This window comes from Puma concolor, chromosome A1 (assembly GCF_028749965.1).
Source record: "Puma concolor isolate L17-30 chromosome A1, mPumCon1.1.hap2, whole genome shotgun sequence".
Taxonomy (NCBI): Eukaryota; Metazoa; Chordata; class Mammalia; order Carnivora; family Felidae; genus Puma; species Puma concolor.
In genome coordinates, this window is record NC_141667.1 from 236,460,540 (window position 1) to 236,482,946 (window position 22,407).

At 38.6% G+C, this 22,407-nt stretch overlaps 1 protein-coding gene across 5 annotated transcripts in view; it reads left to right on the forward strand.

Annotated features, from left to right (window-relative positions):
• Window positions 1-22,407, forward strand: part of LOC112860863 (phospholipid-transporting ATPase IB-like) — a 216,029-nt gene that overhangs the window by 86,152 nt on the left and 107,470 nt on the right. For all 5 annotated transcript variants that reach the window (XM_086714937.1, XM_086714959.1, XM_086714965.1 and 2 more), the window contains 4 exons: window positions 569-708; window positions 5,911-6,049; window positions 12,466-12,530; window positions 21,647-21,819. In XM_086714937.1, coding sequence (XP_086571063.1) covers window positions 569-708; window positions 5,911-6,049; window positions 12,466-12,530; window positions 21,647-21,819 — 517 coding nt within the window. The remainder of the gene's footprint in view (window positions 1-568; window positions 709-5,910; window positions 6,050-12,465; window positions 12,531-21,646; window positions 21,820-22,407) is intronic.

Sequence of the window (22,407 nt, forward strand, 5' to 3'; positions counted from 1 at the left end):
TTTGACTTACTTGGAAATTGAAAAACTAAAGCCTCGTTCATTTTTTCCTTCCTTCAATAAACAGATATTGAGTATTTATTAAGTGTCGTGCGCTGTTGTGAGCTCCCAGGACAGAAGTGAACAAAACATAGACAGCTCATGCCCTGAGGGAATTGGCCAATAATAGATAATGTCAGGGGGGTGATAAGTGCCATGGAGAAAATTTAAGCAGGATAGGGGAACAGAGTGTGATGGTTGCTCTCTCTGCAGGCTGAGTTAGGCAGAAACTGAAGAAAGGGAAGGAGAACCATGTGGCTTTCCAGGGGGAAAGATTCCAGGACAAGGGCAGAGGAAGTGCAAGTTTTGGGAGGTAAGAGGACCAGCAGGAAGAGGACCAGTAAGAAAGCAATGAAGAGGGGAGGAGATAAGATCAATCAGTAAGGTAGCCAGGGACAGATCAGATAGGGCCATGTGAAGGACTTCACATTCCCGTGACCTCTAACACTTTTGGGTTTGTTTTCAAATTCTCTACTTCTCCCTGATCACTGACTGACGGCTTGATCAGGTTGTATTCCATTCTTTCTTGCAGGACTGAGAACTCTCTGTATTGCCTATACAGATTTAACGGAGAAACAATATCAACAGTGGTTGATGGAGTATAAAAAAGCAAGTACAGTTATACAGGACAGAAGGCAGAGTTTGGAAGAATGTTACGATCATATCGAAAAGGTAACATACCCCATGTGTATGCTACAGGCCAAGTTAAAGTTTTGAAAACATGCACTCATCGATGTTTTCATGTCTTGATGTAATTTTAAAAACTCAGTTAAATTGTGTGTTTTTTTCTTCAGAAGTATACATTTTGTACTGCAAATTCATAAGATATATCTTGTAAAATATTAAAAATATTTCTTTCTTTTCCAAATCATATCCTAATTACTCCAATCTTGTTATCCCTTTTTTTTTTTTTGAATAACCTTTCCCATTCCAAAAGAAATACATGTTTTTCACAGAAAAATAAGCTGGAATAGTAAATAACCATCATCTGTAATGTTGGGCTAATGACTAAGTTCTAGTGTATAATCTTCCAGTCTCTTTCTTCATATATGCGTGGTGTTCCATTGTAGGTATTTAATACACATATACAAATTTTTTCCTATAAAAATTAAAAGTAAAAATCTACCCTCCCCCGCCCTGCTGCCAAAAAAAAAATCTCCATCGAATTTTCCCCATGAAAATACTGCTTGAATCATGAAAATTTTCACTTTGCAATAAATTGGGGATATTTTTTCCATATTACTGAATATTCTTCTGTTATTTTCTTAGATCAGTCCATGGTATTTCATTACATGGATGAGTATAATTTTATTGTGCTCTTCTCTGGTGGTTACTGTTCCAGGGGATCTCTTGCACCCTGGACTGTTGAGTGTCACTCGAGGGTCATTGTGAATTTGCTTGTTGTGGCCTCAGGGATCTTGTGGCTCCTGGGTCCATTCTTATCTTAGTTTCTTGACTTGGGTTCTTTTGTCATTTGGTTCCATGAACTCTGCATTTTATTCCTGCAGGAGCACAGCCAAAGCAGATTTAGACTCGGGGGTTTTCTTGACATCATTGGGTCTATGTTTTTGTTTTTGTTTTTAAGTTGTGTGTTGAAAGATTAGGAACCTAACCTAGCTTCACACCAACTACGTGAATGTGCTGCAGTAACCCTCACGGGTGATTACTCTGCATCTGTTGACGCAGCACAGCAAGGAGACTAACTGATTTATGTAACCCTCCTCTTCCTTATGTTCCCGGCAAGTCGTCTGTTGCTCCCACACACCGGGAAGAAATCTGGGCAGTTGCAATTGGCCTCTGGCACTTGAGAGACTGTACAAGTATTACTATGCAATTATTTTTCAATCAAACCGATGTATTTTATATTTTAGTTTTAGTTTTAGTCTGGAAGTCATAAGTGGGAAAAGAGTAAGGAATTCATAGGATAAGAAAAAGAACAGGTAAGTTTGCCTTTCCCAGGTTATGTGAGATGGGTGGCAAGGTCAGGGAGTGCGGTGGCCTCAAGCTGACTGGTTTCTTCATGTTATTAGGTGAATCATCAGCTCAATGCTGGTCTCCAGCATGTACACAGTGCCTGGCAAACAGACAGTGTTTATTTTTTAATTTTATTTATTTATTTTGATTATTTTTATTTTTTTATTAAAAAAAATTTTTTTTAATGTCTATTTATTATTGAGAGACTGAGAGACACAGAGCGTGAGCAGGGGAGGGGTAGAGAGAGGGGGAGACATAGAATCCGAGACAGACTCCAGACTCCAAGCTGTCAGCACAGAGACCGACGCGGGGCTTTAATTCACAAACTGTGAGATCATGACCTGAGCCGAAGTCGGTCACTCAACCAAGTGAGCCACCAGGGAGCCCCCATTTTGATTATTTTTAATATAACTTCTTGTCAAATTGGTTTCCATACAACACCCAGTGCACATCCCAACAGGTACCCTCCTCAATGCCCATCACCCACTTTCCCCTCCCCCCCAACCCCCATCAACCCTCAGTTTGTTCTCAGTATTTAAGAGTCTCTTATGGTTTGCCTCTTTCTCTCTCTTTTCCCCCTTCTCCTCCCCCATGGTCTTCTGTTAAGTTTCTCAAGATCCACATATGAGTGAAACATATGGTATCTGTCTTTCTCTGCCTGACTCATTTCACTTAGCATAACACTCTCCAGTCCATCCACATTGCCTACAAAAGGCCATATTTCATTCTTTCTCATTGCCAAGTAGTATTCCATTGTGTACATAAACCACATCTTCTTTATCCATTTGTCAGTTGATAGACATTTAGGCTCTTTCCATAATTTGGCTATTGTTGAAAGCGCTGCTATAAACATTGGGGTACACGTGCCCCTATGCATCAGTACTCCTGTATCCCTTGGGTAAATTCCTAGCAGTGCTATTTCTGGGGCTTAGGGTAGTTCTGTTTTTAATTTTTTGAGGAACCTCCACACTGTCTTCCCGAGTGGCTGCACCAGTTTGCATTCCCACCAACAGTGCAAGAGGGTTCCTGTTTCTCCACATCCTCTCCAGCATCTATAGTCTCTTGATTTGTTCATTTTAGCCACTCTGGCGTGAGGTGGTATCTCAGTGTGGTTTTGATTTGTATTTCCCTGATGAGGAATGACGTTGAGCATCTTTTCATGTGCCATCTGGATGTCTTCTTTGGAAAAGTGTCTATTCATGTTTTCTGCCCATTTCTTCATTGGATTATTTGTTTTTGGGGTGTGGAGTTTGGTGAGTTCTTTACAGATTTTGGATACTAGCCCTTTGTCCGATATGTCATTTGCAAATATCTTTTCCCATTCCATCGGTCGCCTTTTAGTTTTGTTGATTGTTCCCTTTGCAGTGCAGAAGCTTTTTTATATTGATGAGGTCCCAGTAGTTCATTTTTGCTTTTATTTCCCTTGCCTTTGGAGATGTGTCGAGTAAGAAATTGCCGCAGCTGAGGTCAAAGAGGTTTTATCCTGCTTTCTCCCCTAGGGTATTGATGGTTTCCTGTCTGACATTCAGGTCCTTCATCCATTTTGAGTTTATTTTTGTGTATGGTGTAAGAAAGTGGTCTAGTTTCATTTTTCTGCATGTTCTCCCAGCACCATTTGCTAAAGAGATTGTCTTTTTTCCATTGGATACTCTTTCCTGCTTTGTCAAAGATTAGTTGGCCATACATTTGTGGGTCCAATTCTGGGTTCTCTATTCCATTGGTCTATGTGTCTGTTTCTGTGCCACTACCATACTGTCTTGAGGATTACAGCTTTGTAGTAGAGGCTAAAGTCTGGGATTATGATGCCTCCCACTTTGGTTTTCTTCTTCGATACTACTTTGGCTATTCAGGGTCTTTTGTAGTTCCATTAAAATTTTAGGATTGTTCTAGCTTTGAGAAGAGTGCCGGTGCAGTTTTAATTGGGATTGCATTGAATGTGTAGATTGCTTTGACATTTTAACAATATTTATTCTTTCAATCCATGAGCATGGAGAGTTTTTCCATTCCTTTGTGTCTTCTTCAGTTTCCTTCGTAAGTTTTCTATAGTTTTCAGCATACAGATCTTTTACATCTTTTTTTTTTTTTTTTTTTTTTTTTTTAGCTACAAGAGTGTCTAATATTCTGCCTGGTGACTTGTGTTAATTTCCACAGTTCCAGCTGATGTTATGTTAATTAGTTATATGGCTACTCTCTATGGACTTTTTGGTAACTACTGGAACATAACACCAAAGATGTGTCAGGGTCAACTAGTTGTGTGAAATTGGTTCTTATAGATAATTCCATGCACATTGCTATGACTCTACTTGTTTTCAGTTATAGGGAGGGATTTTCTGATATTCCTAGCTCTTGTGGCCAGTAGCACTTCTTTTCTTCTTGAATATTTTTCCTTAGGACACTCATAAGATTTAAATTTGTTTCCTGTTGGGTAAGAGTAAGAGAGACAATCTCCACATTTGTATCAATAGTCAGTAAGTACATCATAACTTAGTAACTGCTGAAGTAATTAATTTTCGTGTTGCCAGTATCACTCAATTGGTAAAATATGAATCTGACATATTGGCTGATTGAATTAGACTTGATTCTGAGGTAGACTTGATTCTGAGGTTCTCTGGCCTCAAATTCCTTTGAATAATTCCTTTTTTTTAATACATCTTTATTGAGATATAATTCACATACCATACAATTCCTCCATTTAAAGCATACAATCTACAGTTTTTAGTATATTCAGCTGCATAATATCTACATTCAATAGAATTGTGCAACCATCACCATAACGAACACAATATTTTCAACATCCTTCTCAATCCCCATATCTGTTAGTATTCACTCTCTGGTACCCTCCTACTCTCTTGCCCAGCCCCATGCAGGCATTAATTTCCTTTAGTCTGTATAGATTCACCTCCTCTGGATATTTCATATAAATGGAATCATAAATATTAGTGACTTGCTTCTCTCATTTAGCTTAATGTTTTTAGGATTTATCCATATTGTAGCACGTACCAGTATCTCATTCATTTTCAGTGACAAATAGTATTCCATTGTGTAGGTATACAATTGTTTATCCATTCTTCTGTCCAAGGACATCTGGATTGTTTCCACTTGGCTGTTGTGAATAATGCTTCTGTATGCACTCATGGAAGTTTTCATGTGGGCATTCTTTATTTCCTGAATATACCTGAGAATGAAATTGCTGGGTCATATGGCAACTCCATGTAACCATTTGAGAAGCTGCCAGACTAGTTTTCCAAAGTGGCTGCACCATTCTCCATTCCTACCACCGTGTATGAGGGTTCCAATTTTTTCACATCCTTGCCAACACTTGTTACTATCTATAACTTGGTATGGCCACCCTACTGGGTACGAAGCGGTTATCTCACTGTGATTTTAATTTACACTTCTTTAATGATGTTGAACATCTTTTCATGTGTTTTTTGATTATTTGTGTATCTTCTCTGGAGAAATGTCTATTCAAATCCTAATTTCCTAATTATAATATGTTAGATACTATTCTACTCACTTTCTAAATGTTAACTCTCACAATAATTCTGAGTCATTTTCCCCCTACTTTGCCAGTTATAGATGAAGAAATGAAGGCATGGAAATTTAAGTAATGTGCTTATGATCGTTTGTAGATCATAACTTGTAGTAATTTGTAGAGTTAAGACATGGATCCATGAGTCTATGCTTTTAACTATCATGCTACACTGCCTCATACTGTAACAAACTAGGGACAAACAGACCAATGGAAGAGACAAGAAAAAAGTATGTGTGTGTGTACAGGTATGGGACATAATAAGTAGAATGCGTATCTTTTGTCAAAATTTGCCCAATTTATTCCGTCTTAAAATTTTTTTTATCTTAACTAATAATAAAAAATATCTCTTTGAAAAAAACGTCTAGGAATTTCTGCTGCTTGGTGCCACAGCCATTGAAGATCACCTTCAAGCACGTGTTCCAGAAACGATAACAACTTTACTGAACGCAAACATAAAAATATGGGTCCTGACAGGAGATAAACAAGAAACTGCAATTAACATAGGTAATAGATACAAAGTTTTTAAAAATCTGGTTGAACAGGTATTCTAAATATATCCTAGTATCAAGAATGAATGAGCTGCCTTCAAGTAATTGTTTTATGTGTCTTTGGGGAAAATGGAGTGCAATGGAACCTTGCCATCGCATGGCAAAAAATTTCAACAAACCAAGCAAAGCAAACTGTTGTGTCTCCTTCACATTGTTGAAATAGAGACTGCAGAATGCTGACATGAGTAGTATGTAGTTTCTTGTTCCTTTCCTTGGAAACCTGAAGTTATGGCATATTTTCTCTATAATGTGTATACCTATCTTTGTATTATATATGTTTATTCATAAATATTTTGATTATTAGAATATTCAGCTGTTTTTTCCCCAAGCTCCAATGTCACTTTTTTTGGCCCCTTTCCCCCTTAACTTTACTGTATGATTGTGTCTTAGGGTTGAGGTGTGCAGAATAGGAGTTGAAAAATGAACTGTTAGCTGTGCATATTCAAATTTCAGTGGTGACAAGGAATTGAAATTATTATGTTTTTTTCATAATCATCATGGCATCCAGCTCTGTTTAGATGAACATATATGATAAAATGAGTCTGTGTGCACGAGACACCCTTTACTTGTTGTCTCCACTCATTTGTTTACTCTGCATTCGTTCATTTAATGAATATTGGACACTTACTAGATATGAGGACACTCTAGGAGCTGGGAATGAAAACTTGAGTAATACTCTCTTTCTTCGTGAAACTTGTATACAAGTAGAGAAGATAAAATTAATAAGCAAATCACTGTGTATTATATTACAATCAGTGCTAAGAATAAAAACAAAGAAAGGCATAGCAAGAGGTAGAGAAGGTAATTAAATAGAACGCCTGTTAAGGAGGTGACTTTCGAAGCAGAGACCCAGATGGAAAGAAGGAGCAAGCTTCGGGAAGGTCCCTGGGATGCGTGTTCCAGGCCAGGAGTAAGGTGAGCGCCGTGGCCCTGGTTCGGGCGTGTGTGTGCTCGAGGAACAGTCGAGAGGCCGGTGTGGTTGAGTACAGGGAGCAAAGCAGAGAAGACAGGAGATGAGAATCTGCTGTAAGAAATGTGTACCCTTTCGAGCAGGAGAGTACTATGGTCTCATTTGCGTGTCAACAATATCTGTTGGCTACCGTGTGGAGGCTGGGCCGAGTCAAGTCAGGAGATCAGGTAGCGAGCCTTTGCGGACGTCTAGACAAGAGACGGTGGCGACCTGCACTAGGATGTGATGGGAAGGGGAGGAGGGACCAAATTCGGGGTACATCTGGTAGGCTGATCTGTCAGCCCTCACTGATGAGGGTGCAGTGGGCACAGAGGAGTCTTTCAAAGAGTCTTGCTGTGAAGGGGAGCAGAGAAATAGGGTGTAGCTGGAAGAGAACACAGAGTCAATGAAGGGTTGGTTATTTTTGAAGGATCGATTTTAACATCTCTAAACATCAACTTCTTCTTGTCTGTAAAATGGGGATAATGATAATATTTTTAACCTCATAGGGCTCTTGTGAGGATGCCTTGAGGTAGTCTCTGTGAAGACCTTAGCTTGAGGTGCAGCATTCACAAGTCCTTCACGAATGCTGGATATTCATGTAATTATTAAGGACTCAGAGGACGATGTAGTCACTCATTTATCCACCTGGCAAATATCTGAGGACACACTATGCATATGCTCTCCTTTGGCCAGCTCTCCCGTATTTTGGCTTTAGTGTGACTTGCTATGTTTCTTGATAACCATGACCTCAGTGACCACAGTAACTCAGTGTATATCCTGTGAAGGGGCTCAGCTGACCCAGCACCACAAAGGAGAATGACTGCTCTCTTCCTATCTTCCTAAAGTGCACCCTATCATTCTTTACAAACCCGCAACCTGAGGACTGTTTGTTTCTCCTAAGCCTTCAACTGTCTCCTCAGCTCAGGACTGAAACGCTACCTAGATGAGACACAGCCATTGTTATTAGTAGCGGAATTTTTATACTTACTGAATGAAACTTATTTTTGTTAGGGGAAGTCTGTAATTCACTTGGAGGATTCTTTGCTCAGAATAATGGATTCTTAGAAAACCGCCATATTAAATTGCATCCATTCAAAAAAAAAATGTACAGTAACTCTGGTGGACTTGAAGGAAGAAAGGAAACAAACTCTCTAATTTCTTAAAGCAGGGCTTGCAAACATCTGTAAGAGTCAGGCAGGACAAGAGTGAGGGGCAGTACACACGTGTCGGAGGAGGAAGCCCACAGGGGGAACACTGGCCCCCCAGGGACAGTCAGTGTAGTCTTGCCTTTTGGAAATGAGAGTCCGCTGTTGGCACAGGTTTTTTGTTTTTAAAAGATGATTCAGAATTCTGTATTTTGATGCGAAATATCTTGATACGTAGATGTGGGCTCAAATGTATAAAATTCTGTAAGGGCAAAGCAAAACACGTCTGTTGCCTGAATGCAGCCTACAGTCTCCTGACACCTTTTGAGTACTGGGTCCCAAAGTGAATTTTATTGTCCTCCCTTAGAGGCTACGCCTGCAGAGACCAGCTAAAAATGGAGTCAATGAGCTTTGATATAAACTGAAGAGCATGCTGATATAACTTGTTTTCTTAGAGGCTTTCCGGGCCATTTTCTTTTCCAAGAAATGCAATAGCCTTTGGTTAGAGAGCTCTCACCTTACTTTCATGAGTCTGAATGGGGGGGAATGGATTCAAAAAGAAGACTGAGCTGTGTCTGAGAGCTGACATCTTTGTATCTTTCAAAGATAGTCTAGAGCATAGTGGTTTAAAATCACAGATTTCGGAGTTACAAGGACCACGTTTTGAGCCTGAATCTTCTGCCTTTACATTTACAAGCTTGTGCTTTTGTAGGCTTTTCTAATCCTCAATTTCCTCATTAATAAAATGGAGATAACCATGATACCTCTGGTGATTGTGACCATTAAATGAGATGCACATGTACGGTTCTTTCTGAAATACTGGGTAGAGTGAGGGCTTTAAAAATGTTGGCCGCTGCCTTTGTGAATGTTGTGGCAGTTCTAATCACTGCCATCTCTCACGGAGCTCAAGTTGGCTAATGCTGTGCACTTACAAGACTAAACAGTCTTGTTACTGGTTACAAACAAAATTGGATCAAGGACTTGGCAGGAGGTTTACTTACTGACATACGTTCAGGAATCAGTATGTCAGGATCGGGTTTGAGGACTCCTGTCACGTTTGTTGTCTGTTTTCTAAGACTACTAGTTCTATTAACTTCTGAAAGCTTCCTTCCTTCCTTCCTTCCTTCCTTCCTTCCTTCCTTCCTTCCTTCCTTCCTTCCTTCCTTCCTTCCTTTTTCTTTCTTTCTTTCTTTCTTTCTTTCTTTCTTTCTTTCTTTCTTTCTCTCTCTCTCTCTCTCTCTTTCTTTCTTTCTTTCTTTCTTTCTTTCTCTTTCTTTAATGTTTATTTATTTTTGAGAGAGAGAGAGAGACAGAGTGTGAGCGGGGAAGGGGCGGGGAGACAGGCAGACACAGAATCCAAAGCAGGCTCCAGGTTCTGAGCTGTCAGCACAGAGCCCGACATGGGGCTCAAACCCATGAACTGTGAGATCATGACCTGAGGCGAAGTCGGATGCTTAACCGACTGAGCCACCCAGGCGCCCCTGAAAGCTTTCTGATAACACAGTTCAACACAATCTGCTACTTCTCAACCTCAGCAGCATTTATACTATTATATTTGGCTTATCAGTATGTTGTTTTTTTTCCTCTTTTGTGTTAGCTTTGATTCCTTAGGTTTTAAGAGGCTTATAATACATACCTGTCGTAAATCTTCCTTTGCACCCAATATGATGCTGGGTACGAGTAAGCCATCAGTGCCTGCATACTGATTTAAATTTTCATAATATATGGAGACTTTTAATTTTATTTATTTTTTTATTTCAGACACTTTTTGCTTCAAGTTTTTATTTAAATTCTAGTTAGTTAAAATATAGTGTTGTATTGGTTTCAGAGGTAGAATTTAGTGGCTCATCACTTAATATATAACACCCAGTGCTCATTCCAAGTTTCCTCCTTAATACCCATCACCCGGTAAGCCCATCCCCTCCCACCTCCCCTCTGGCAACCTTCAGTTTGTTCTCTCTCATTAAGAGCCTCTTATGGTTTGCCTCCCTCTCTCTTTTTCCCTCCTTCCCCTACTTCATGTTTTGTTTCTTAAATTCCACTATGAGTGAGATCATATGGTAGTTGTCTCTGACTTGTTTTGTTTAGCATGATACACTCTAGCTCCATCGATGTCATTGTAAATGGCAAGATTTCACTCTTTTTGATGGCTGAGTAATATTTCATTATATGTGTGTGTATACATACATATATGTGTGTATGTGTATATGTGTGTGTGTGTGTGTGTGTGTGTGTGTGTGTGTGTGTGTGTGTGTATCTCACCTCTTGTTTGTCTGTTCATCCATCCATTTGATGGGCTTTTGGGCTTTTTCCATTTGGCTATTGTTGATAATGCTGCTGTAAACATTGGGGTGCATGTGTCTCTTTGAATTGGTATTTTTGTATCCTTTGTGTAAATATCTAGTAGTGTCATTGTTGTGTTGTAGGGTAGTTCTATTTTTAACTTTTTGAGGAACCTCTCTATATGGAGACTTTTTAGCCTTTGTTTATATAGAGCCAGCAGCAGCAACAGCTTCAGGACAGAAGTTGTTTCTCCTTGGGGGCAGCACTGGAACCCACAGGTGGAGGCTGGCTTGTCTGTGTCTGGCACAAATATTAATTCTCCAACCCGCATGCTGGTACAGAAACTGACAGCATTACGCAGTTAACTTTGTCAGTAACTTATTACAAAGTAAAAGTGGAAACATGAACATTGCAATAAAATTTATCAGGAAATCTTGGGGCACCTTAAATCAGTCATTTAAGTGTCTGACTTCAGCTCAGGTCATGATCTCATGGTTCCTGAGATCAAGCCCCACATTGGGCTCTCTGCTGTCAGTGCAGAGCCTGCTTCGGATCATCGGTCCTCTCTCTCTGCCCCTTTCCTGCTCCCCCTATTTTTCTCTGAAATATAAGTGAACATTTAAAAAATGTATCAGGGAATCTTTAGAATTCTTAGAAGAGTTTAGAAACTCTGGTTTTGAATACTGCTGTAGCAATGCAAAGTGAATATCCACAGGCTTCAAAATAGAAATTAAAGATCATTGCATTCTTTAGGGAAAAAAACCACGATTTACACAGGAAGCATCAGATGAACCAATAACTGATGAGGAAGATCATTTAAGAATGATTATCTCCTGGGGGGCCTGGGTGGTTCAGTCAGGCATCTGATTCTTGATTTTGACTCAGGTCATGATCTCACGGTTCATGGGCCCGAGCCCCACGTCAGGCCCTGCACTGGCAGCATGGAACCTGCTTGGGATTCTCTCTCTCTCTCTGCCCCTCCCCCACTTATGCTCTCTTTCTCTCAAAAATAAACTTAAAAAAATTTTTTAAAGTGGTATTGTATAAATTTATCTTTAAACGTTTTCAATGTTTATTTTTGAGACAGAGACAGAGAGAGAAAACATGGAGCAGTGGAGGGGCAGAGAGAAGGGAGACACAGAGTCCAAAGTAGACTCCAGGCTTTAAGCTGCCAGCACACAGCCCGATGCAGGGCTTGAACCACGAGAACTGTGAGATCATGACCTGAGCGGAATTCGGATGTTTGACCAACTGAGACACCCAGGTGCCCCCTGAGGTGTATACTTTGATCATCACGTTGAATGCTTTGAGGATTGGGTGGGTTTATTTCTTTTAACCACACCTAGGATTTTATTAGTACAGTAGGAACAATATGTTGACATAGTGGCTTGATACAACAGAACTTGGATTCCTCAGGACTTGGAATTGATACACAGTATGAACTGAATCTCATGTCACAGAGAGATAATAAAAATCCACAGGCATTTAGGGGCGCCTGGGTGGCGCAGTCGGTTAAGCGTCCGACTTCAGCCAGGTCACGATCTCGCGGTCCGTGAGTTCGAGCCCCGCGTCAGGCTCGCATCAGGCTCTGGGCTGATGGCTCGGAGCCTGGAGCCTGTTTCTGATTCTGTGTCTCCCTCTCTCTCTGCCCCTCCCCCGTTCATGCTCTGTCTCTCTCTGTCCCAAAAATAAATAAACGTTGAAAAAAAAAAAATTAAAAAAAAAAATCCACAGGCATTTAAAGGTACAGATTTAGCCGTTAGTTACATGCCATTTCCCAACCATTTCTACTTAAATTGCTGATTAAGATAAAAATGAAGTGACGTTTCAATTTTTTCCCTCCACAATCCCTTGCTCAGTGTTTGTGATAAGCCTCTAGACTTTGAACTAGTCGTGAGACAGTATGGTGAATAGAGAATATAAGTAGATTTTTCATTAAAAACATGAACTCATGGAAGGCAATATGTGACCTCTTTCTTTGTCACTTTGTAGCATATTCCTGTAAACTGTTATCAACTAAAATGCCTTGTATTCGATTGAATTCAAACTCACTCGAGGTAAGTGACTTTAAAAATTCTATTTAATACGAGTATACCCAATTTGTTACTTGAGTGTTCCCCAACACCTTAAAATCTACGTAAGTTGTCTTGAACCCCCACCCAAGTCCACTGGAACATTACCTCTGGTTCTGACTTCTTTCTTTTTTTTTTTTTTTTTTAAAGATTTTTCTTTACGTTTTTTTATTTTTGAGAGACAGGGAGAGACAGAGCACAAAGGGAGGGGCAGAGAGACACAGAATCTGAAGGAGGCTCCAAGCTCCAAGCTGTCAGCACAGAGCCCAACGCGGGGCTCAAACTCACAAACCATGAGACCATGACCTGAGCCGAAGTCAGACGCTCAACCGACTGAGCCACACAGGCGCCCCTCTGGTTCCCACTTCTTGCCTCATTCTTAGGCTAGGCCTTCATCACCCTGTTCCCAGCATCATACCAAACCCAGCACTCAGATACTTGATTTTAAAAATGAAAAAAAAAAAAAAAAAGAAAAATATGTGCATATAGCAGTCTTTACCAGAATTTTGAGTAGATACCTGGCATTTATATTGCAAGAATGAAAGGATTTTGTTTTAAATTTTTTTTTTTTCAACGTTTATTTATTTTTGGGACAGAGAGAGACAGAGCATGAACGGGGGAGGGGCAGAGAGAGAGGGAGACACAGAATCGGAAACAGGCTCCAGGCTCCGAGCCATCAGCCCAGAGCCCGACGCGGGGCTCGAACTCACGGACCGCGAGATCGTGACCTGGCTGAAGTCGGATGCTTAACTGACTGCGCCACCCAGGCGCCCCAAGAATGAAAGGATTTTGGAATCCAATACTGAACATCCTTGCCCTTAAAAATTAAATGGCTACAGCCATTTATTTTCTGTTAATTTTTTTTACTGTATAATTTTCATACTCACTAAAGAATTTTAAATAGATTTCATCTATTACATTTCATTCTTTTTTTTAAATGTAGTTCTGAGTTTCTGACACATATCATTATTATTCTCCATGAAAAAACTTTAAAAATATTTCTACTGGGCAGATCAGCTGGTGATGAATTTCCTGGTTTTGTGTGAGGAAGTATTTCTCTTTCACATTTGAAGGACAATTACACTGGATATAGAATTCTAGGTTGGTATATCTTGTTCTTTCAGTACTTCCTTCTCAACTGTGTAGTTTCTGATGAGAAGCCTGCTATTTCTTACTTTATTCTTCCCTTCTGGCTTCTTTCAACATTTCTTCTTTGCCTTTGATTTTGTGGTTTGAGTGTGATATGCCTAGGTATAGATTTTTTTTTTTTTTTTATCATGCTTGGTGTTTTCTAAGCTTCCTGGGTCTATGGTTATGTGTTTGCTGTTAGTTTGGGAACATTTTTAGTCATTAGTACTTAAAATTCTCTTTGTTTTGTTCTCTTACTCTTCTCCTTCTGGAATTCCAGTTGACTGTATGTTGTTAGATCTTTTAAATTGTCCCACAGTTCTTGAATATTCCATTTGGGATTTGTTTTCTAATTCTTTTTACTGTTTGTATTTCAGTTTGGGAAATTTCTGTTGACATAATTCAAGCTCATTAATTTTTAGACTGTGTCCAGTCTATTGTTGGGCTCAAAAGGGCAATCTTCTGTTACAGTGTTTTTTATTTCTAGCATTTCATTTTTATTCTTTAAGTGTTTCCATCACTCTGCTTATCTTCCCCATATATTGTCTATTTTTCCCTTACAGTCCCTAACATGTTAATCATAGTTTATTTTTAAAAGATGTTCATTTATTTAATTAGAAAGACTGTGAGTGAGGGTGGGGCAAAGAGATCATGAGAGAGAGGATCCCAAGCAGGCCCTGTGCTATCACGAACGGTGAGATCATGACCTGAGCCAAAATCAAGAGTCAGACACTTAACTGATTGAACCATCCAGGAGCCTCAATCATAGTTTTTTTAAATTCACTGATACCTCCAAAATCTATGTTATCTTTGAATCTGGTTCTGATGCTTGCTTTAGCTCTTCAGATATGGTGCTTTTTCTTGCCTTTTAGCATGTCTTGTAATTTTTTGTTGAAAGCTGGACATGATGAATCTGGTAATAGAAATTGAGCTAAAGGCCTTTAATGTAAAGTTTTATGCTAATCTGGCCATACTTAATGTTTGTTGCAGCTGCACACACAAGAAGTTCCAATTTTTTTTTCCATAGACATAGCAAAAACAGCCTGTAATTCATAAGGATCACAAAACACCCCAAATAGCCAAAGCAATCCTAAGAATGAAGAACAAAGCCAGAAGCCTCATACTTCCTGATTTCAAAATATATTACAAAGTTACAATTATGAAAACAGTATGGTACTGACATAAAGACAGAGAGCAATGGGAAAGAATAGGGTCCAGAAATAACCCATGTATATGGATTACAGGGATGCCAAGAATGCACACTGGGGAGAGGATAGTGCCTTCAAAAATGGTGTTGGAAAAGCTGGATATCCACATTCAAAAGAAAAAAATCAGATCCTGTCTTAGTCTATTCTGGCTGCTATAACAAAATACCACAGACTGGCTAGCCTATAAACAACAGAAATTTATTTCTCACAGTTTTGGAGACTGGGAAATCCACAACCAAGGCACAATCATGGTCATGTTGTGGTGCTGGTTGTCTTCCTGGTTCATAGCTGGTGCCTTCTAAGCTGTGTCCACAGGTGGTGAAAGGGGCTAGGAATTTCTGGAGTCTCTTCCATAAGAGCATTAATCTTCATGACATAATTACTTCTCAAAGGCTCCACCTCCTAATATCACTGGGCATTAGGATTTGAACATATGAATTTTGGGGGACACAAACATTCAGACCATAGCAGACTCTTACATTACAGCATACACAAAAGTCAAGTCAAAATGGATTAAATACTTAAACAGAGACCTGAAACTGTAAAATCCTAGAAGAAATCATAGGGGGGAACCTGCTTGACATTGAACTTGGCACTGATTTCTTGGATACGATAACAAAAGCACAGGCAATAAAAGCAAAAATAGACAAGTACCACTAAACTAAAAATCTTGACTATATTTTGTTAAATTTGTCACTAGGTACTTTATGTATGTGGCTATATTGGAACTGGAATTGTATGTACAGCTTAATTTTCCAATTATTTGCTCCTAAAATACCAAAAGTTTAATTTTTTAAAGTTTAATTTGAGAGAGAGAGAAAGGGAGAGAGAGGAAGAGAGAGCATGAGCAGGTGAGGGGCAGAGAGAGAAAGAGAGAGAGAGAAAGAAAAAGGGGGAGAGAAAGAATCCCAAGCAAGCTCTGCACTGTCAGTGTAAAGCCTGATGCGGGGCTCGATCTTTTGAACTGTGAGATCATAACCAAAATCAAGAGTCAGGTGCTTAACTGAGCCACCCAGGCGCCCCAATTCTGAATTCTTGATAGTGATAATTTATATTCTCTCTTTTTCTGGATCAGTATAGTAATGGGTTTACCCATTTTGTTGATCTTTTCAAAGAACCAGATTTTTGACTTTGTTATTTTGCTCCATATTTTGTCTGTTTTGAACGTCATTGATTGTTACTCCTGTCTTTATTACTTATTTCCATCTACTGCTTTGTGTTTAATTTGTTCTTCAGTCTTTTTGAGGTGTATATATATTAACCCTGTCTTTCATGATCTTTATTCTGATGTTTTGCTATTACTGGGGGCTTTGCTGGGGAGGTGCTGGGAAGGTCCCTCCCCTCCAGGGTTAAGCAACTCCCAGAGCTAGTAAACCACTTGCCCAGTGAATGTGCGTTTCTTATGCAAACCAACCAATCCAGAGCCCGTACCCCTACCACCTCCTTTATCAGGCTCTCACCTTCTGGGCCACTATCCACTTGCCCTAAGCCCCAGAGCCGACTGAAATTATTCAAACTCGCAAAATCCTAGATCTGCTTACCCTGTGTCACCTGTTCCTTTTTGTGGAACGCACAATAAAGGTTCTTGCCCACACTTTCCTTCTGTTCCCTTTGCCTTCTGACTGAACTCAGTGCTGTCCCATGTGTCCCCCCACCCCCCCCCATCTCCACTGTGTTATTTGCTTCCGTATCTTGGGATCTGTGAGTATAACAAAACGTCTTTTCAACGGCAATTGTCTCCTGATCTGTTGGCCTTAACTGTATCTCAAATTTTCTATTAATACACTATATTTTAGAACAGTGTGTTACTTTCCAATTGCTGCATAGCAAATGACCACCAACTTAGCAGCTTAAAGCAACATAAATTTTTTTCGTCTTACGGATTTCACGGGTTAGGAATTTGACATGTTTTGGTTCAGCTCAGTGTCTTACTGGGCTGAAATCAGGATGTCAGCTGGCTGTGTCCCCGTCTGGAGTCTCAACTGGGGAAAAAGCCACTTTGAAGCTCCCTTAGTTGGTTGGCAGAATCTACTTCCTTGTGTCTGTATGAGGTCCTGTCTTCTTGCTAGCTGTCAGCCAGGGACTGCTCTCGGGAACTACAGGTCACTTGTAGGTCCCTGCCTTGTGGCTCTCTCTGCAACATGGCAGTTTACTTCCAGGCCAACAAAAGAACATGTGCTGCAGCTTGGAATATCTCTGTCCTTTTGTCTCCGACCTTTAATACCTCTTTTGAAAGAGCCTACCAGATGAGGTCAATGGGAAGGGATTGTATGGAGCATGCACATTGGTGGGTGGGAATCTTAAAATCCTGCCTACCATGAGGCGAAAATTCAGGTGATTATTTTTCAACATATTTTCTAACTTAAGCACTAAAACCATAATTTTTCTTCTATGCATTGCTTTAGCTGTATTCCATAAATATTAGTGTTATATTTTCAATAAGGTTATTTCAAAATATCCAGTTTTCACTAATTTCTTCTTTGACCCATGGCTTATTTAGAAGTGTGTTAATTTACATATATTTGGCATGTTTCTAGATGTCTTATTGTTACTTGTTTTTAATTCAATTTAATTCTGGACAAAGGACATATGTTTTAATTGGTCTTAATCATTTTGAATCCATTAAGACTTGTTTTATGTTCCAGTATATGGTTTCGGTAAAATGCTATGTGCAAATATCAGTTGAGTCACGGTGGCTGAGTCACTGTTGTAATAAACTGTCCTCATTGTATTTCTAGCCATTCTATCAATTTCTGAAAGAATTATTAAAATCCTACTGTAATTTTGAATTTTATATTTCTCCCTTTTATTCTACCCATTTTTGCTCCATATATTTTGAGGCTCTATTGTTAGGAAATATAATTGTTATTTCTTCCTGAAAAATTAACTTTTTAATCATTATGAAACGTCTCTATTTTTGGTAATATTTTCTCTTTAAGGCTATGTTATCTGATATATCACTTCAGCTTTCTCATTATGGTTAACTCTTCATGGCATATAATAATGGTGGTATCTTTTCTAATATTTTCCTTTATTTCTCAATTTAGTTTGCATATACTTTGAGGGTTGTGTATAGCGTTTGTACTATTTTATTAAATTAAAAAATTTTTTTTAATGTTTTATTTATTTTTGAGAGATAGGGGCAGAGAGAGAGGGAGACACAGAATCTGAAGCAGGGTCCAGGCTCAGATCAGTTAGCACAGTGCCTGATGTGGGGCTCGAACTCACGGACCACGAGATGACGACGTGAGCCAAAGTCAGATGCTCAACTGACTGAGCCACCCAGGCACCCCTAGTCTTTAATGTCTCTTAAGAGTATAAGAAATATAGAATAAAATGTTATGTTTTGTTAACTCTTCTACAATGTCTCTTAAGAGTATAAGAAATATAGAATAAAATGTTATGTTTTGTTAACTCTTCTACTGTTAAATATTAGATGAAGGCTGAGTTATACTTTTTATTTCTCCAAATTATATACAGCATAGGCAGCTGAGACGTGTTCAAATTTGTGTTTACAAAGTTTGTGACTTTGTGGGTCTTGGTTGCATAATTAGAATTTTCCAGAAGCTAGTCTTGTGAGTGAAAGCTCTATTTCACTTCCATATTGTGATTTCCATGGTGATCTTGGCACTTTGTTTCTTTAAGATTTTCTCTTATGTTTTAAGTTCTTGTAAACTTTAGAGTTATGTCATTTTCAAAGCTCATTATTCCTGAATGGATAAAGAAGATGTGGTTTACACATACAATGGAATACTACTTGGCCATAAGAAAGAATGAAATCTGGCCATTTGCAGCAACGTGGATGGAACTGGAGGGTATTATGCCAAGTGAAATAAGTCAGTCAAAGAAAGACAGATACCATATGTTTTCACTCATATGTGGATCTTGAGAAACTTAACAGAAGACCATGGGGGAAGGGAAGGGGAAAAAATAGTTTCAAACAGAGAGGGAGGGAGGCCAACCACAAGAGATTCTTGAATACAGAGAACAAACTGAGGGTGAGTGCGGGGGTGGGGGAGAGGGGAAAGTGGGTGATGGGCATTGAGGAGGGCACCTGTTGGGATGAGCACTGGGTGTTGTATGGAAACCAATTTGTAATACATTACAAAAAAATTTACCATGTTAGTAGAGATTTTAAAGCAATCTCAATGCTTCATATTCACACATTTATTGAAAATAATGTTGCAAAAGAAAAATGGAGCCTCCGATTATAACAAAAATTGGGAAGGAGTGTCATTTTCCATTTAGCAAGCCAGCTCACCATTCATTTCAAGACATCAAAAAAGAAAATATTTAATATTATAAAAAAACAGAACTCATTATTCCTAAATAATCATTACTGATACACTTGCTTTACATAATGAAGCAGATAATGCAACTTTCCCGTATAATGTGCTGCAGGTTGTGCTGTGCAGAATTTTACATAATTAACGTTGGCAAATTGCTCAGGTAGTCATGTTCTAAAGTGAACCACGTTGGAGGAATTATCTTCACTCCTGTTAACATTGGCAGCAGGAGGACTGGTAAAGGAAAACAAATAATTTAGGAGTGGAAGAAAAAAAAAAAAGATGTTAAGACTGTTAAGCTTTAGCTCCAAGCATTTACGTGTTCCAAGTAACTGTAAAATTGAAAGCAATATAGTAATCAGAAAAGCACCAAGTTTTGTGTTCAGTGATGAAATGAAGTATGAGAAGAGTTATTAACATAGAGGAAAACTTCAATTTTGCCAGATTATTTTGGGGTCAACAAAATAACTGCAGTCATTTGAGATCACTGATGGGATATGTAGTCCGCTATGTGGAAAAAGTAGAAGTGGAAATGTTTAATATGATACACGTATAGTATATATTATAGCTCTTACACAGTATGAAATCAAATTTTAAGTGTCTGAATTTCATGTGTTTTTAGACCTGCAGGTTTCTATAAAGGCCTTGGTAATTCAAGGATTATTAAATTACCTTTTATTTCAGGAAACACAGTAATTTCATTTGAGTAATGAGTAATGAAGGCCTTCTGAGGAAAATAGGAAGGAGGATTGTTTCATTAAAGCTTTTGGAGCTTGATACCTGTTATGTTTTAAAAGTTTTCCCCAGGTGCCACATCTTGTTAAAATTTCATTCATTAACATGTTTAAGAAAAGTACAGATCATTAAAAAAAAAACCTCTGATTTCTACAGATGACTGAATATAACTGAAAAGTGTAGTTTAAGCAAAATAGTTAAAAAATAATCTTTTAAATATGATTTAGTATTTTATGGCACTCATTTCACATAGTCAAAGAAATAAAAGAGTTGGCAACAGTCAAGAAATGTTTTGGCACACTTATTAGTTCACTAATCTTGCAACAGAAAGTGGTAACTGATACTATTTTTATTTCACTTGTATTTGATGAAGGAATTTTCTTTAGCATTAATCTGCATGACTTATAGTTTTATTATGTATTTTCCTTAAAATACTCCACTATCTGAATTTTCTACTCTGCTACTGGCATGGGGAGTCATTTCTCTAAAATTTTGAGCTTTCAATAGTTTATGTGAATTATGAAGGAAAGGAAGGATGATCTGAGGAAAATAAGCTAAGGGAGGTGACTCCCACATATCTTAAATTGAACGAGTCTCTAAAACTTCTATACTTCCCCCTTAGAAACCGGAGACTCAGTTTTGTAGAGTTCACTCCCATTATTTTGTTCCCACCTTTAACATTTTTCTCAAAAATTCTCTGAACTTTCTGGTATGCTAGCACCCATTTGTATTTTCCAGCTGATACGAATTCACTCTTCTATACCTTTTAAAGAGCAGCTTTATTGAGATATGATCCACATCACACACAAAAATTATGTTTAATGTGTACAATTCAGTCTGTTTTAATATTTCCACACATACATGCAACCGTCACCACAGTCAACTTTTAGAACACTTTGATCACCTCTAAAAGAATCTCCCTACTCTTTAGTTACCATTTCTCTCATCTTCCTTCCCCCACCCTAAACAACCACTAATCTACTTTGATAGACCAGGGTCCCTATATGCTTCAAACTCTATGGGTTTGCTTATTCTTGACTTTCATGTGAATTGAGTCATAATAACATAGTCTTTTGTGACTGGCTTCTTTCAGTTACTGTATTTTTAAGGTTCGTCCATGTTGTAGAATGCATTAATACCTCATAACTTTTTGATGGCTAAAGAATATTCCATTGTATGGATATTCATACAATATTTTGTTTATCCATTCATCAGGTTGTTTTCACTTCTAGGCAATTGTGAATGGTGCTGCTATAAACATTCACGTACAAGTTTTGTGTAGACGCAGGTTTTCACTTGTCTTGGGTGTAGAAGCCTACGAGTGGTGTTGCTGGGTCATCTGGTGAACTCACACTTACCCATCTGTAGTACTGTCAGACTATTTTCCAAAGTGGCTACATCATTTTACATTCCAGCCAGCAGTGTTTGAGAGTTTTGGGTTTCTCTAAATCCTGATCAACATTTACTGTCTGGCTTTTTGATTCTAGTTATGCTAATAGGTATAAAGTAGTATCTCACCGTGGTTTCTATTGGCATTTCACTGGTCATCTATGATGTCACTCTTCTTTTCATGTTACTTACTTTTTCATTTCAGTGAGATATTTGAAGGGAAGAATGAGGTAAAAAGTATGCCTCCGTCTACCATATTGATTCAGAAAGTCTTTTATTTATATTTATATATTTATATATAAAATGAGAAAAATAAGTGGTCCCTCCCCCCCCCCCCCACCCCACTCTGTTTTAGGCAACACAACAAGCAGTTAATCAGAACTGTCAAGATCTTGGAGTCCTGTTAGGTGAAGAAAATGACCTGGCCCTCATCATTGATGGTGAAACACTGAAGTACGCCTTCCATCCTGAAGTTAAGAGGAGCTTTGTCAACTTGGCCCTCTCATGCAGAGCAGTATTATGTTGTAGGTAAGGATATATTCACTGTTCTTTTCCCTTCCCTGCTATATTTAACATAAACATGTAAAGAAAATGTAGACATGGAAATAGGAGTTTTTGTAGACATGGAAATAGGAGTTTTTGTAGAGGAAAAGTTCCTTATTGATAAAATATATGTTCAAATTGGAGAGAGATATCTGAGTTTAATTCTAATTGTCAAGCTTAAGATGTAGTAGAAAACAGATTATAATTTTTCAATGATAAATTATTGATGTATTGACCAGATGAAAGGTGTCTTCAGTAAGAACAAAGGTCCTCTATTTAATTAATTTAATAAATAAATAAATTATTTCTATTAAAAAAAATTAATGCTTATTAGAGAGAGAGAGAGCATGAGCAGGGGAAGGACAGAGAGAGAAGGAGACACAGAATCCGAAGCAGGCTCCAGGCTCCCAGCTGTCGGCACAGAGCCTGACATGGGGCTCGAACTCACCAACCTTAAGATCATGACCTGAGCTGGTGTCGAACGTTTAACCTGTTAAGCCTCCCAGGTGCCCCAAAGGTCCTCTATTTATAGTGAGGGGCATATCTGAAAAAATTCTGACACCTAGAGAGAAA